The following is a 15,805-nucleotide window of genomic DNA, read 5'->3' as shown; positions in this document are numbered from 1 at the left end:
AAGAGTCCATTTGGAAGTGATTCTGATTTAAAGAAAATTATGAAGCCTTTGGATATAAATCCTAAAAAAAAATGCATTTTGAAAGAATTATTTATCAAAATGAAAATAATTTTTAAAAATTCATTAAACACCTAATTTTTATAGAAATACACTTCCAAGCATTAGGAAGGGTTTTTAACACCCTTTCCAAAGCTCATTACTCTATATGTGCTTATTGTTGGAATTAATGTTGTTTTAGGTGTACATGTTTTATGGTTGTGAGGACCATTGGTTCAAAGTGGATAATATATTAATATATTTATACGGGTTGTAAAGATTGATGTTAAAGCCAATTTTTAGGGAATGTTTGGTAAAACTTAAATACTTATTATTTAATGATTTAAGTTGACTTTAAGTTAAAATATATTTAAGTTGTTGATTTAAAATTTATCACTTAATTCTTACTTTAAGTATTAAGGTTGTTTGATAAAATTAACTTAAAATTTATTTTAAATTATCAAATTAATGTATTTATTCTCATAAATTATAAGTAGAGTAAAAGAGGTCGAGTAATAATGAAAGTCATGATATAGTAAAAGAAATCATAGAGGTAACTAAAGCAAATAGAGTAAAAAGGTAAAATGAAGACGTGGACTTAACAATAAACTAATTGTTTTTATTTATTTTGTTTTTTACTTTAACTCATATTGTTAAGTTATATTACCCAATACACTTAATTTATTTAATGATTTAAATTAAGTTATCAAGTTATTTTAAGTTATAAAATTAGCTTATCAAACACCTACTTAATAAAAAATATGCAAGTTTGGACAATTTATGAACTTTATGAACTATACAACAAGAATAATGTGTTTGTATAGAGGGCGAAAGTGAGATCCCACATCAAGAAGAAGTTCATAATACTTTTAAGGGTTTTGATATAATATATGTGAAAGTAATTTAAAGTCATATACATCATGTGCCAAACCATAAGGGCACATGAGGTCTACATTGGCTGTGACTATTTGTGATGATTAAATTAGGGATAAATGCATTGTCTTACATCTTTTGGAGAAAAGGTCTTAACACTTAACAACTCATTACAGTTCATTGTAGGTCAACATAAGTTGTGACTATATGTGATGGTAGGTTTGAGGGTGAATCTCACATCTTCGAGAGAAGTCTAACACCCGACAACTCATTACGCTTTGTTGCACAATGTCTACATAGGTTGTGACTATACGTGATGGTAAGTTTAGGGGCAAATATGATGTCTCATATTTTGGAGAAAAAGCCTTGGTTCGGGCACTCTAATTGGGTGAAAGGGTTTTGAGAGAACAACTCACATCTCCATTAAACTTAAACGTATGGTTTTCCACTAGCACTCAACTACTCATTACAATATTAACACAAGTCATGCCACATAATCCATTACAATACCCACACAAGTCATGACATGTGGGAATGTACGAAGTTTTTGAAGGAAAAGGTCTTGATCCTTATTAAGAAATGATTCATTGCACTTAAACACAAACAAGTTATAGCACTCAATAACCTCATAATCTATCAAATCAGGGCATAAGTCCACGCTATTTTCCCCGTTACAAGTGACAACTCAAATTTCTTGACACTTAAACACTTATAAGTGATAAGTTATTACAGTTAGAGTGCATTTGAAAGTAATTTTAGGAAGTGTTTCTAATCTAATACATGAAAGAAATTTTATTTCAAAATGTTAAAAATGTTAGAAGTGTTTTTTAAAATCACTATCAAATGAATTCTTTTACACGTACAAGTTTGACAACTTATACACAGGTGAGGACACCATGGATATCACACAAATATACGCCACCAAGGTGTGACAAGTAAACTCAACTATGAATGAATCTGATTATTAATTGGCTATTAGTAGTTTCGTACCCAGGTGCTCAAAACAGCTGGTAAAAAAGGGAATACCTGCATTTTTTCTCTCCTATATGCCAAAAACCAATCCCAATTCAAAGGGCAATTGCCTCAAGATCTGTAGTTAGGATTCTGCTGTCTCTTCAAGATCATCTTCCTTGCATAATACTCAGTGACATCCGGTTCATTGAAACCGGGAACTTTGAAGATGATGAGCCCTTCATCGAGCTCTCAGAGCCGCTGCTCCTGAGTTCAACACCCTTGACGTTTACAAAAGGAGGCTGTGTGGGCAATGGAAGATCTTTAGATTTACTTGTCAGCATCTCAACTACCTTCCACATTGGTGGCCGAAGATTAGGGGATGCTTGTGTGCAGAGCAGTCCTACTTGGAACACATTTATAGCTTCTTTTTCAGAACACTGGTCTTGAAGATCAAGATCAAGTACTTGAATCAGTGTTTTCGTATTGAAATGCCCCCATACCTGTCACAAAAGAATCAAAATCAAATTAAGATCGCTTGGTAAACGGTTTTTTCCTATACTATTCTGAAGGTGAGTGAATTAGAACCTGGGAAATGAGGGATTGGCTTTCAGTAGACGATGATACGGAACTATTACTTTTCTTGCCTGTGAGTACTTCCAGAACAAGTATTCCATAGCTGTAGACATCGGCCTTCTCTGTTAACTGCCCATGAACGACGTATTCAGGAGCCATGTAACCGCTGTTAAGAAAGAACATAGTTACAGAAATGGGTCATTGAAAACATCCATCTGGATGGTGAAACTGAAGAAGGGTTTGTAGGTTCTTACAGAGTTCCGGCTAAACCCGTGCTGAGATGACTCTGACCCTCAGCAAAGTACCTTGCAAGCCCAAAATCTGCGATTTTTGGCTTCAGCCTTTCATCTAGAAGAATATTACTAGCTTTGATATCTCTATGAATGATCCTGACCTCAGAAGCTTCATGGAGGTAAGCTAGTCCTTCTGCTGTACCAACAAGGATATCGGACCTCTTCCCCCAATCCAAAGCTTTCTTCCTAAATGAATCTGATTGAAGTGTTAGATCAAGAGGCTCTACACTAAGTTCAAAAAGATGGTGAATTCACAGATCAATAGGTACCGAAAAGAAAGCGATCAAGGCTGGTGTTGCAGAGGTATTCATAGACCAAGAGGCTCTCAGGGCCTTCTACACTGCAGCCAAGAAGTTTAACAAGGTTTTTGTGTTGAACCTGGCTGATTAGATTTACTTCATTGAAGAACTGATCCAGCCATTGTGTTGTATTGATGAAGAGTCTCTTGACCGCAATTTCCCTCCCATCAGGTAGGGTTCCCTGAATCAATCACACCTCAATCTTATGTTTCAAATGATAAATATGTAGCTTAAGTGTAGGATAATTTGTTTTCAATTGCATTTGTACCTTATAAACTGAACCATATCCCCCTTGGCCTATCTTGTTTCCCAGATCAAAGTCCTTTGTTGCTTTTCTCAGGTCATCATACTTGAAACTGAGATGGGATTCTGAAATCAATCTGAGGATTTCTGAGCTGCCATCAGGGTCTGCAAGAAAGAGATTTGTTAACGGAAGAAATCAAATGCACCCTTTGCTCAATAAACAGTATAACCCATTCAATTGCTTGGTAAAAATTACTTTCACTATCACCATTGGTAGGAGGTCGCCTTCTTCCCCAAAGAATAGCTGCCCCTATAACCAAAACTGCAGCAATAATCGATAACGTTGCAACCAGCGCACGACGACGAGTTGCTGAAACCAAACAAAAGGCACAACCAGTTTCAGCCTAGAGTCAGAGATCATTCCGTCTTTGTAAACCCTATCTGGGTATTATCCACAACCATAAATGCAACATGCTGTTCAGTCTTGGGTTTAATTTCTGGTCACTTGTTTAACTTACTCTGAAAATAAACCAATCCCAACTTGGGGTGACAAAGTAAAATCAAGAGGAAGCATTACAGCAAATGAAGATGGATTCATTTGGGAGAATTTGAGGACCAGAATCGATCAATTACCTGAAGAAGAACCACTGCTGGCTGAGGATGCCACATAAAATGGATTCATTGAATACCTAACAACACACCCAGCATTCAAAGCTGCTCCCTCAGAAGCAGGAAAACAACCAACTATTTTCTCTCTTGCTTTTTCCAGACAATCTCTGCACCCACTTTTATTCAGAGATCTCCAACATTGAGCAACTCCATAAATTTTGACATCCGAAGAAATCGTAGCATTCCCTTCTTTGTAATAGTCTCTATCTTCATAAGCACCATTTGTCAAATTCTGAATCAGCCCATTAGCCCCGTCTCTGAATCCAACCTCTGTTACATTCCCCGAAGACCCACAAGCCACAGAATCCAAATCATCCACGGCTTCTTCAGAGAAGTTGTAGTTTCCATACCTTAGGAAGCAACCATTAAGGTAAACCCGGGCAGAAGTTGATGGCAAGCAAAGTGGAAGCTGGACTCTACTCTGTGAATAACAGAGCCTGCAATCTACATTAGAGAGGTAATTCAGGCACTGTCCGAGCCCATAAGCCTTGTCCGTAGCGTTTTCACCGGATTCCGCCATGCCAAAACCGGAGCTGGCAATTTCCTGAGATATAATTTCCATGGCATCCACAAAATTCACATCGAATGATTGGGTATTGACAGCTCTAGTACCGTTGCAGTTGAGGCTGAGCAGGGTGGTGTAATTGTCATTTGCGGTGGCGGCAGTGACCGAAGAAATGGTGGCAAGGAGGAGGACCAAGGTGGAGATGGATGAGACCATTTGTGGAGATGGTCTGAGAAAGTGGATGAGAATGGAGTTCAGGCTTTTGGGTAGAATGAAATATGCTCCGTGTCTTAGCCTCTTTTTTTCAAACATCCTTTGGGAAGGTTAGATGACTTTGGAGGCTAATGATGGGGGCCACCTCGCCTTTTTCATCAACTGTAATTTCAAAATATTGTTTTCTCAGCCTCGTCTCATTGCCTCATTTTCTTATTTCTTTTTGGCTGGTTTTATTGGTGGAGCACCCATCAATTTTTCCCTTCATTATAGAGAGCGAGAGAGAGAGAGAGACAGCAGCCAATACCGACCACCTGCCACCATGAATTGAATGAGCATTGATCAGGAATTGGATGAGAGAAGGATGGCGATTCAAGTGAATACATCAAGAAAATTCTCATTTTCAAAAATGAGAACTTGAAAATGATACGACTTTCAAAAGGAAGAGAGGACACGTTTCTGTTGGGCTGTAGTCAATGTTGTTGGCTAATGGTTGAGTTTATTGCTGGGTGTCAATTGAATATTAATTTCTAAATTGGCATCCTGGTGTTTTCCATTACTAAAAACTAGAGAAAAGAATGAAAACTACAGACAGTTTGTGACGACAGGAGTTTGACCTTTACATAAAGAGGTAGAGGGGTTTTCCTGTAACATCCATAGAAGGTCTTTATTCAATAATGCAAGAAACATACAAGGTTACGGCTTATATTATTATTATTACCATCATTAGGAAAAATCTTGGGTAATATACTACAAGTTGTTCCCAGTTGGATGAAAAACTTCATAGAAACTATGAGTCTGTATGCTTCATGAAACATCAAGCCAACATTCACAATCCACATGGCATTTAGGAGACTAGGACTCATCCATGAAAACGGCACCATGCCCACTGGATTTCAAAAACTTCTTCAGCAGAAGAACCATAATTGCAATGGTAAGTCCAACGGCAGCCCATGTAAGCAAGCGATCATCAGCCTGCCTTTGAACCCTTGGCATGGGCTTCTGCAGCAGTCGCGCTGCTGAAGCCTGTCTTGATACAGGGCTGGGATTAGCATTCAAGGGAACCTGCGGTGGTTCCTCCTCAACTATCCTGTCAGCCACTCTTGGATCTGAAAGCTCATCTGCAGCAGCTATGGCACTGCCATTTGGAGGATTCGTCTGTCCTTCGCCCTCCCTGTTGGTGGAGGGTTCTTCAGGAGCCTGCGAAGAGTTGAGCTGAGGAACTGGGGGTGACTTGCTTAACATATATTCATGAATCTGCATTGTTGAAGAGTTTTTTATTGCAAGGTTTACATGCTATAACTTAGGAATTATTGTGAAAAGTGAAAACATACCTCATCAATGAGCTTCTGACGTTCAGGAGTCCCAAATTTTGGAGCTGCTTCACGAGATTTGATGGCCAGAGCATGCCTCTCTTCCTTCTTATAATCTAATGAACCCAATGCACCATTTGGGCTGGTGGGCATGAATGCAATTAATGCTACCAAAGCAGTCCGAACTGCCAACAACAACACAACACAGCACATACAGCAGACTTACATATTAAACTACAAGTACCCAGTCCGAAGTTGATCATAAAAGATGCTTAGATGCATACAAAGCTCATTTTATCATGACAATTAACAACTTTGCTAAGCAACTGGAGTTTTTCAAAGACCTGCCCATGCTTTCCAAGAGGATAGAAGACTAGAAGCAGCCTATTTCCCTAAACAACAAAAGCATGAACAGGTCCTGGTACTAGTTTCAAAGTTTTCCGTCTAATCAATTAAACTACAGCTGTTCTCTTCAAGTATAATTCCAAATACTAATTTATTCAGTTCCTGGCCCCATAGTAAATAAAAAAGAACAAAAATGTGTTCCAACTGTTGGCAAAACCATTAAAATGTGGTGGCACTAAGATATTACAAGGCTTCTTTGAGACTGGCCCACTCCAAAGTTTATCAAACTGTGTTCGCTTCCATCCACAAAAAGAAGGGACCATAAATTGAGACCAGACAGGCCCTATGTGGCTTAAAGCTGGGACAATTGTTTCCCAAAACTCAGGATAGGATTATAGCAAGTCAAAAATCCTAAACAACCATGAACAGCCAAGGCCAAAGCACAATCCAAGTAAAGGAATGCATTTGGCAACCCTGCTTCACATGTGTACAATTTGTGCTGTTTTGATTGCTTTAGTAGTTTCTAAAATAAAAAACCCTTAATCAGCTGCATTAAATAACCAAGAAGGCAACATGGCAATAGTTCTCACTTCTCCCCAATCAAAATCATGGTTATACTATGATGTCAAGACATAATTTTTAGTCACCAGAAAGCATTAAGAGAAATAGAAGAATTTACCACTCCATGATGGCTGCCAGTGCTCAGGATGATGATTTGATATGCTTAAACATATCTTGGTTTGGGTTTCAAAACGACCATTTGGCTGAAACAAGGCAGGAAAACTTGATTAGAAAATCTCAACAATGGAAAGTTTCAAGTGAAATATAAATGAAAATTTACAAACCAAACCAAACCCCATATACAATCCTAAAAATTAATAAATAATATAATATTTTTTTGATAGGTAAATAGCAATATATTAAGAGAAAAATAAATAATATGACATATGAACATACCAAAACAAAGAAAAAGCAAGTTAATATGATAGAGTTTTCTAAGGGAAGATATTTTACAGTCAACAACATAAATGAAGGAGGCTGAAACGGATATTCTGCAGGCAACTGGATCCGTCCATGATAGATGCCTCCCTCAAATTCAGTATCACTGGGTCCCCTGATTGCAAATTGCCATTCAAATATATTCTCCTGAAAACATAAACCAAAAGCATACAATTAGAGACATTGAACATAATCATATTATGCGCATCAAATTAATTCACATTCAAAACAAAAATTTCAACAATTAAACATGGTTCCCTATCATGAAAACTTTCCATTAAGAGTAAAATCAACAAACAAAAAGAAACAAATAATTGATCATCAAGCTGCAATCACTCAAAAGAGATCAAGCTCCCCTTTGTGAGGATACACACACACACTAAAGATGGCAGTACACAGCATATGTGCACCCACAATTAAAAGAGATTGGAGTAGTTGCATGGAAAATTTAGGGAGAATTAGAGTTTTAGAGATTACAGGTAAGTTTTCAAGGGATTTTGTGATATATGAGAGTTGGCATAGTTGTTGATTTTGAGAGACAGAGCAGAATCATTAATAGAGATCAGAACCTTGTCACCGCTTTATCCATTCTAAAAAAAACTAATTCGTGTTAAAGTCATTACCACAGAACGTATTTACAAGTTTGATACATGATATTCAGGTGTTTTATGAAATGTTCATGCACATTGCAATGGAATCCCAAACAAAATACCAAGTCCATGATTTTATTTGTATAGAAATCAACTCATCTCACTCAACAAAGCCCTTGATCCCACCAATTCGCAGTCGGCAACATGAACACTCAGTCTCCATCCAGCTTGTTTAGTTACATAAATCCCTATTCTCAGCCTGGGAAAACCTAAACCTAGATCTAGTAACTGGGACTTCAAGCAATCTCATTTTGAATCTCCCAATGTCCTTAATTTTTATCCTCCCTCATCAACTAAACACGAAAATTCATACTAATCCAGATATCAGTCTCATTGATTTCGTCGTTCTTGCTTCTTCACAAATTTGTGTTGAATTGCAAAATTGGTAATCTAAAATTTAGGCAAATTCATAAAAAAAAATTTATAATAACACAGATTTCGACATAAAATGAGTTGAAATCAAAGAATCAAAACCCTAATTGCGTGCCACATCGAAATAAAAAATCAAAACCAAACACTCCACATTTCCCATCTACCAACAACTACTCAACACCCCAAATCAAACAAAGTAAAGAAACTGCAACGACCCATTTTAAATTAGGGTTCCGTGATTTTATTTTGATTTTATTTTTGGTTATTTTAGGTATTTAGGAATAAGCCACCAGTCCATTTTTATATCTAAGACTCAACGAAAATAAAAGGAAAGCATAGATAATGAAAAGCATAAATCACGGAATAAAATTAAACAAAATCAAGCAATTGTGGCTTATTCCTAAATACCTAAAATAACCAAAATAAAATCACGGAACCCTAATTTAAAATGGGTCGTTGCAGAAATCAGCCAAAAGAACCATGATTTCTATCCAAATTGAAGCAGAAGAAGAAAAGATCTTAAAATTTCGAAATCGAAGTTAGGGTTTGGGAAGCGAACCTCAAGAGGGAGGCTCATGAAATCATCGGAAGGATTCGATTGCATCTCCTTCACTTCCTGTAAAATTCTCTTCACACCTGGGTTCTTCAGATTGTACTTGTCCTCTGCCATGGCGATGACCCGTTCCCCGCCGTCCGATCAGCTCAATCGCAGCGCGCGAATGTGTGAGTGATCACACACAATAGGATACGGTAATGAAATGAGGGGAAAGCGAGGAGCTTTATGGACAGCGCTGGAGTCCCGACACCACGACCTCGGTTATTGACTTGACACGTCATCCGAAGTATCAATTGCTACGTGGCGTTCATTGATTGGCTTGATTTGGCTGTAACTTTTTCCCTCTGGGTTTTTAGCAAACGGCGACTTACCAAGTCACCGCATTGACTCAGAAATCATTTTGACGGGTTGGGCCCGACCTTGGGCCCAGTGGTTGATTGTGTTGGAAACGCGTGTTAGTCCTACTATTGGGAGATGTTGAAGCCCATTGGGCCACTGAGGAACCAGCCTACCACAGCGAAACTGAAGGTCAATTTGGACGAACTGTAAAAGAGTTTCAGGCTCAACTAACCCAACTCGATTCGTCCAACTTAATTTATCTATATATATAGAGAGAGAGACTTGGATTCAACAGTTGGCGGGGTTAAATCGGGTTGGGTTGGTTGGGATGGTGTGCCAATTGCGCTTCATATTTGGTTATGCTTGGGTCAACTGTGAACCCAACTCGCCCAAGTTGTCGTGGTATGGGTCAACATCAGTTGAGCCCATTAGACCTGTGATGGGCCCGGCCCATCGCAGCGAAACACGTCCAGAATAACATGAACGAACTGTAGAAAGGGGCAATGTTTTCAGAACCGGACCGGTCATTGAACCGGAAAAGTTACCGGTTCACGGTTCACCGGTCGGACCGGCGGTCGAACCGCTATCGAACCGGTGACGTCATAAATATATATTTTATTATTTTATATATTATAAAAAATTAAAAAATTAATAAATTCTATGTAAATTTTGACAGCATCTACTTTGTTTGTTGAGTTTTGTCACAAATTTTTTTACCTATAGAAGTCATCAATTATCATATATAATATCTATAACACAATATAAGATGTTATACATTCACAATGTCAATAAACTCAATATTTATCAAATAATCAAACTATTACTATCCTATAATAATCAAATTATCAAAGAGTTGTTAACTTAACACATTGTCTATAATAAATAATACAAATGTCAACCATAGGTCCACAACACTTAAATAATTACTCAAAATAAAAATATAACATGTCAATGTTTGAATATTCATGAAGTTTTTTGCATACTAATAAATATAAAATTCATGTCTTCATTCATTTTGGAAATTGGAATATGGAGATTGAACATGAGCATTTGGAAAACCAAAGTTCTCCACATCAAGCCTTTCTATAGCCACGTCACCACCATCCTCATTATCTACAAAAATATTGAATATATATCAACAATAAATCATTTTTAAAGAAAAAAAATATAATTATTGAACTTTTATAAGTTTAAATATTTTACTAACCAATGTGAGAACTTGAACCTTCCACTTCATTTATTGGAATTGACCCTTCTTCATATAGAAGATTTTCCAATTCTTCAACATCTAACTCTGCTGGTTGATCATCATCAACTACCCAAAAATCGGTCTCATCAATGCATGCATAGTCAATTGGATCATAGATTCTTTTCTTGTTATAGAACCTAAAAAAAAAAACATATAATTATTCATAATTGTGAATAGAAGAATTTAAATTCAAAACAACTAAGAAATCATTTATATCGATTTTTTAGGCGCAAATTATAATGAACGTATACAAGATCATTAAGCCTTTGATGTTCCAATCTATTCCTTCTTTTGGTATGTATACGTTCAAAGACACTCCAATTCCTCTCACATCCAGAAGACGATGCGGTTTGGCTCAATATTAGAATGGCTAACTTTTGCAAATGTGGTGCACTATATCCATGTAGCCTCCACCATTCATCTAATTACCATTTCGCATTAAAAATAAGAAAAAAATAAAACACATTAGCAAGTTTAAAATATTAAATAATAAATAGGTAACTAATAAAGAAGAATAAACATACTAATAAATGATAATAATATTTTACCAGGTTGAAGTACTTCACGTGAAGAATAAGCAAGTTTTCTTCCAAAACTTCCCAATCGATCACGAAATAACTTCATTTCATTCATTGTTTCAAGCTTGCCTTTCAGAACTTTCTGATCAATAACATCCATGACACCTCCAATAACATTTGGCTTATTACAAAAGTTTTCCTGATCATATTGGAAACATGGATTCAACCAATAAGCTGCTGAATGAATGCTTTTCTTCAGTTGTTGATCCCAACGTTGCTTTATGATATCCGTATAAGGCTTGTATAGTCTTTTGTTGTAGTTAAACAATTTCTTGATGCCCAAACGAACCCTATACATGCCTTCATACACATATCCCATCGAAGGCCTCTCATCACAATCAACAATACGCAATAAGCGCATTAGTGGAGACATAAGATTCACAACAATCAAACAATCATTCCAAAATCTATTATCCAAGATGATGGAAACTGCAACTTGGCTTTTATAATCCTTTGAATATCTAGAGTCCACAAAGAACTTACTAGTCACCAAAGCTTGCAAGTCATGTTTATGATCATGAAGACTCTTGAGTGCAATGAAAGTAGTAGCAAAGCGAGTTGCACCAGGTCGCAGAATCTCTGTCCATCCTTCTCTTTTTCTCAACCAACTTAACAAAGCAACATGATTATACACAAAAATTGTCACCTTTGATGCACGTCTTACAAGTTCAGCAACATGGTCCATCTTACCAATATCCTTAAAGATCAAATTAAGACAATGAGCTGCACAAGGTGACCAATTAATGTGTTTATGCTTATGAGAAATCAATCTCCCCGCGGCCACATAATTTGCTGCATTATCAGTGACCATATGAACTACATTGAGTGGACCAACCCATTCAATCACCTCATCAAATAACTGAAACAAATTAGTTGCATCCTTGACAATGTCTGAAGCATCAACGGATTTCACAAATGATATTCCTTCAGGACAATACACAAGGAAGTTGATGAGTGTTCTTTGTCTATTATCTGTCCAACCATCACCCATTATTGTACACCCAACTTTTGCCCAAATTGCACGATAAGAGTCCACAAGTAACTGAACTTCCTTCTTGGCATCCTTTAAAAGATTAACCCGTAGTTGATGGTAATTTGGACCCTTATATCCAGGACCAATTGCAGATATAGCATCCAACATTGGCTTGAAGTAGAAGGAATTCACTGCATTAGTAGGAATGCATGCATCATAAAAGAATCTCCCAACCGCCATATCCGCTCTCCAAATAGATTCTTTCCCAGCTAGTACACTCCTCATGGAAGGTTGAGCTCCTTGAGTATTTCTTGGTGCAAAATACTTATCCACTGTTGATTTTTTCCTTTTTCCACTATTAGCTGCCATAGGACTTTGCATTTGTTGAACCTCTTCTTCACCTTCTGCCCCATCCCTTTCAAATTGTGACACATTAGGACCATAAGGATTTCTACATTCATATGCTTCTTGGGCTGCTTTCTTAGAATTCACAAACTCTTGCAAAGAATTTTCCATTCGAAATTTTACATCTGGAGGAACCGATTTACATGGACCAATATCTCCTTTCACTCCAGCAAGATGTTGTTTCATTCTATGAATACCCCCACCTTTTGTAATCTTTTTACAATACAAACAAATAAGAGCTTTCCTTCCATTTGCATATCTTTCTTCAAAAACATGCTCCCATGCAGGATCGATCTTACTTCTAGTTGATTGAGAATTGGTAGTTGAATCTTGACCAGAGGATGGAGTCAAGTTTGATTCCATGTTTTATTTCTCTATCAAATTACTGAAATTAGAAACAAAAATATCACATTAACGTAGAGAATGGAAGTCATCAACCATTTAATGATTTATAATCAAGTCATCAACAATTTATAACAATCATATATCAATTGGTAAATTTATCTAAAGGAACAACCATCATTATAACAAGCATGTTTTGATCCTGATAAAACAAAGACTATGAATAATTAAGGAAAATACCCAAAAAGGGGGGTGAATTGGGTTTTTCAAAAACTTTTTTCACACAATAATATATGCACAAAATAAATAAAGGAAAGAGATAGAGTTAGAGAATTCAAACTCGGGTTTATAGTGGTTCGGCACTCGGGTTTTTTTTTTTTCATTTAATGACAAAAGTATATTCTAGACATTTTTGTTGATTTGCTAATGGTAACAAAACTCATCAGGATTGTTCACACTAAAAATTAATATTGTATAAGGCTTTAACATTTTACATTCTTTATTTGAATTATCTTATGTATCTCATTCTTCTTTAGGCTTAACACCATCCAAAACCCTTAAAAAAATTTTATTAACCAATGGAGGTGAACACAAAACTTCACTGGCTTTAAACTTTTTCATTTGACATTATATGCAAAAAAAAAAAATCTCTTCTTGAATTTCCTTTGGCGTTTGTTATTTTTATTGATGAAAGGTGGATAACAAATGAAAGAGTCCATTCTTTGTGGTTTCATAATCCTCCAAAGAAAAGTTGGGATTGGGAAATGGTTTTGACCCACTATGATACCAATGGAAAATGTGCATTTGATTATATAACCGTGTAAAATGAGATTAATAGATAGAGATTAGATGTATTTATTTATTCATTTAATTTTTTATTGGCCTCCTACTTAGCTATGATTGATTTTCAACCAACTTTAAATCCAATTTAGAGAATGAGCAACAGAGCTCAATGAATTAAGTTCATAATCACACATATTGACAACAAAATTTAATATGAAAACATTCTTGAAGAAGTCTAATAATAAAATTTAGTATGAAAAGTCAAATAAGGTTCAAAAACAATCACAACAAAATTGCATCTCCAGCTTTATTATATAGTATAGAAACAACAAATATTTTAATGAAGTTTAAACTTTAAATCCACAGTACTAGCACTCACTGTCGGCAGACTCGGCACTGGGCAAAGTGGTAAACTCCCACGCCGGGGGGGGGGGGGGGGGGGGGGCCGCCGGCGGGACCTTGTGACTGTCGCTGCTGCAGGCCGCCGGCGAGATCCGTTGGTGTCGCGGGCTGGAGCTGGAGGAGCGGGATCCCTTGCAGCGGAGCTCTCTTGGTGTCGTGGGCCACGAGACCTTGTGAGTGTCGCCGAGTCGCTGCTGCAGGCCGTCGGTGAGATCCCTTGGCGTCGCGGGCTGGACCTGGAGCTGGAGTGCGATTCCTTGCAGCGGCGCAGCCTGGAGATGGAGAAGGATTGCATCTTTGCTTAAATAGGACTCCAAAACGGCGTCATTTTGATGTTGTTTTAAAAATAAAAAATAAAATCAATTGAACCGGCCGGTTCACCGGTTGGACCGCCGGTTCGACCGGTCCGACCCTGGTTCGATGCCCATCCGGTCCAAATGAACGAACCGGACCGGTCCGGTGACCGGCCGGTCCGGTCCGGTTTTTAAATCATTGGAAAGGGGAACCGGGGTTGAAGAAATGCAATGTGCAGACAAAACCAAGGTCATTCTCAAAGCTTTATAATTTTTTTTTTCTGTAAATTAATAAACAAGAGTCTGTATCATCAATTATGTGACTTATGTCAGCTTCCGGGTCATTTTTCTTCTTTAACTCTCTCCTGCTTTTCACCACCTTGTTTGGTTGCTAAGAAACTGAAAAAAAAAAAAAAAAAAAAAAAAAGAGAAAAGAGATTAAAATTTGAATATTACGTGTTAAGTGTGATCAGCAAGCCTCATGCTTTATAATTCTTGTTGAAATATCTCTGTACGTTTATTCCTCTTTCTTGGATCCACTATTGAATAGATGTAACTGAATGTGGGTTTTTGTTTTTGTTTTTGTTTCCTTTTTCCGTAACCCAAACAATGAATAATACAAAGGTTAAAAATTTTCTACTGTATTTTCTATTTCTAGTTTTTCTCAACAGTCAAACAGACTGGTTTTTATTTTTATCTTTTCTGTTTCATTATTGGCTGAAGTTCTTAGCAGATTCTGACCGGAAATTCCGTAAAATATTTCAAATTGATTGTGGCCCTTTCACTGCCTTTTGGATCCAACCCTTGAATGAGTCGTTAAGAAATGATAAAATATCACTAGATTTCTTGTCTTAAGACCTGCAAACCCAAATCCCTTTTGTATAATCAAATCAATGCATGCTCGATACATTCTACATATCAATATTATAACTATTATTCTTGGTGTTGTACGGCATAAGCATCAAAGTATATTACCATGTTTCTCCAATTGTTTATACCGATTGAATTTATGATACTATCATGGAAGAAATCTTCCTGTCCGTCTATGATTAGAATTGTAGGCTTGTTGGAATTCAGAAACCAGATCATTTGAGATGGCGGATTCTATTTTCTCTTTTGAGCAATTTGATTTTGATGGAAATGGAGATAAGTGCTATGTGATAGAGATATACTATTACCCATGCATAAGCGTGAATTTAATAGTATGTTATTATGATGTCATTCTATAAACAATTATTTCTTTGTATTTAATTGGAGATTTGCATTAGATAAATTAATCTTTCAGCATAATTTAATAATAATTGTGTTAGTATATTTTATATATAACTAACTGGACCAAGTAGAGAATGGATGTTTTGTACTGACTATTAAAACATATTCTCTAGGACATTAGAAATAAGATTTATGTTTGTAATCATGATTTAATTAATATGAGCAAATATAAAATGTCTTGTGTTTTGATTCATTAAAGAGTGAGTTTCATTTATTGGAGCAATAAGACTCGATGAGTTGGACAAAGACGTTTTATGTTCACGATGTATTAAATAA

General features: G+C 36.6%; 4 protein-coding genes across 7 annotated transcripts; all 4 read right to left on the bottom strand.

Annotated features, from left to right (window-relative positions):
- Positions 1–1,714: 1,714 nt before the first annotated feature.
- Positions 1,715–5,135, bottom strand: LOC100267135 (cysteine-rich receptor-like protein kinase 2). Of its 3 annotated transcripts, none has more exons than XM_002272317.5 (7): positions 3,905–5,135; positions 3,528–3,641; positions 3,297–3,436; positions 2,999–3,209; positions 2,691–2,925; positions 2,449–2,602; positions 1,715–2,363 (listed from the first exon to the last, which is right to left on the bottom strand). In XM_002272317.5, exons 1-7 carry the CDS (start codon positions 4,755–4,757, stop codon positions 2,031–2,033), a joined length of 2,040 nt encoding a protein of 679 aa, XP_002272353.2. In that variant the 5' UTR covers positions 4,758–5,135; the 3' UTR covers positions 1,715–2,030. The 3 variants fall into 3 exon arrangements, with proteins under 3 accessions (XP_002272353.2, XP_010649524.1, XP_010649523.1); XM_010651222.3 differs by having other exon boundaries at positions 3,540–3,641; XM_010651221.3 differs by having other exon boundaries at positions 3,528–3,646; positions 3,913–5,135.
- A 163-nt stretch (positions 5,136–5,298) lies between these two features.
- On the bottom strand, positions 5,299–9,133 carry LOC100260130 (ubiquitin-conjugating enzyme E2 32). The gene is made up of 5 exons (XM_002277358.3): positions 8,897–9,133; positions 7,331–7,462; positions 6,996–7,080; positions 5,993–6,156; positions 5,299–5,915 (listed from the first exon to the last, which is right to left on the bottom strand). Exons 1-5 carry the CDS (start codon positions 9,005–9,007, stop codon positions 5,514–5,516), a joined length of 894 nt encoding a protein of 297 aa, XP_002277394.1. The 5' UTR covers positions 9,008–9,133; the 3' UTR covers positions 5,299–5,513.
- Positions 9,134–10,135: 1,002 nt separating this feature from the next.
- LOC100244824 (uncharacterized) lies at positions 10,136–11,477 on the bottom strand. 2 transcript variants are annotated; one of them, XR_009465613.1, is made up of 3 exons: positions 11,030–11,396; positions 10,440–10,902; positions 10,136–10,345 (listed from the first exon to the last, which is right to left on the bottom strand). XR_009465613.1 is itself a non-coding variant. In XM_059736706.1 (2 exons), exons 1-2 carry the CDS (start codon positions 11,430–11,432, stop codon positions 10,688–10,690), a joined length of 618 nt encoding a protein of 205 aa, XP_059592689.1. In that variant the 5' UTR covers positions 11,433–11,477; the 3' UTR covers positions 10,355–10,687. The 2 variants fall into 2 exon arrangements, 1 of the variants encoding a protein (XP_059592689.1); XM_059736706.1 differs by lacking the exon at positions 10,136–10,345 and having other exon boundaries at positions 10,355–10,902; positions 11,030–11,477.
- LOC132253724 (uncharacterized) lies at positions 11,447–12,800 on the bottom strand. The gene is made up of 2 exons (XM_059736647.1): positions 11,585–12,800; positions 11,447–11,520 (listed from the first exon to the last, which is right to left on the bottom strand). Exons 1-2 carry the CDS (start codon positions 12,798–12,800, stop codon positions 11,447–11,449), a joined length of 1,290 nt encoding a protein of 429 aa, XP_059592630.1.
- Between the last annotated feature and the right edge of the window lie 3,005 nt (positions 12,801–15,805).

This window comes from Vitis vinifera, chromosome 5, assembly GCF_030704535.1.
Source record: "Vitis vinifera cultivar Pinot Noir 40024 chromosome 5, ASM3070453v1".
NCBI lineage: Eukaryota > Viridiplantae > Streptophyta > Magnoliopsida > Vitales > Vitaceae > Vitis > Vitis vinifera.
The sequence above is the reverse complement of the archived record's forward strand: the minus strand, read 5'-3'. Positions and strand labels throughout refer to the sequence as shown.

Bases quoted from the DNA above. Each gene is read 5' to 3' on its own strand.
- LOC100260130 (XM_002277358.3), bottom strand. From the start codon at position 9,007: ATGGCAGAGGACAAGTACAATCTGAAGAACCCAGGTGTGAAGAGAATT. The intron at 7,081-7,330 runs GTAAAATATCTT...GCCTTGTTTCAG, and splicing joins CTTCATTTATGTTGTTGACT to CCAAATGGTCGTTTTGAAAC. The intron at 6,157-6,995 runs GTAAATTCTTCT...TGTTGTTGGCAG, and splicing joins CTGGCAGCCATCATGGAGTG to TTCGGACTGCTTTGGTAGCA.
- LOC100244824 (XM_059736706.1), bottom strand. From the start codon at position 11,432: ATGTCTCCACTAATGCGCTTATTGCGTATTGTTGATTGTGATGAGAGG. The intron at 10,903-11,029 runs GTAAAATATTAT...AATGGTAATTAG, and splicing joins ACGTGAAGTACTTCAACCTG to ATGAATGGTGGAGGCTACAT.
- LOC132253724 (XM_059736647.1), bottom strand. From the start codon at position 12,800: ATGGAATCAAACTTGACTCCATCCTCTGGTCAAGATTCAACTACCAAT. The intron at 11,521-11,584 runs GTCTTCATGATC...TGTGGACTCTAG, and splicing joins TACTTTCATTGCACTCAAGA to ATATTCAAAGGATTATAAAA.
- LOC100267135 (XM_002272317.5), bottom strand. From the start codon at position 4,757: ATGTTTGAAAAAAAGAGGCTAAGACACGGAGCATATTTCATTCTACCC. The intron at 3,210-3,296 runs GTACAAATGCAA...TGATTGATTCAG, and splicing joins GATATGGTTCAGTTTATAAG to GGAACCCTACCTGATGGGAG. The intron at 2,926-2,998 runs GTACCTATTGAT...CACTTCAATCAG, and splicing joins CCTTGATCGCTTTCTTTTCG to ATTCATTTAGGAAGAAAGCT.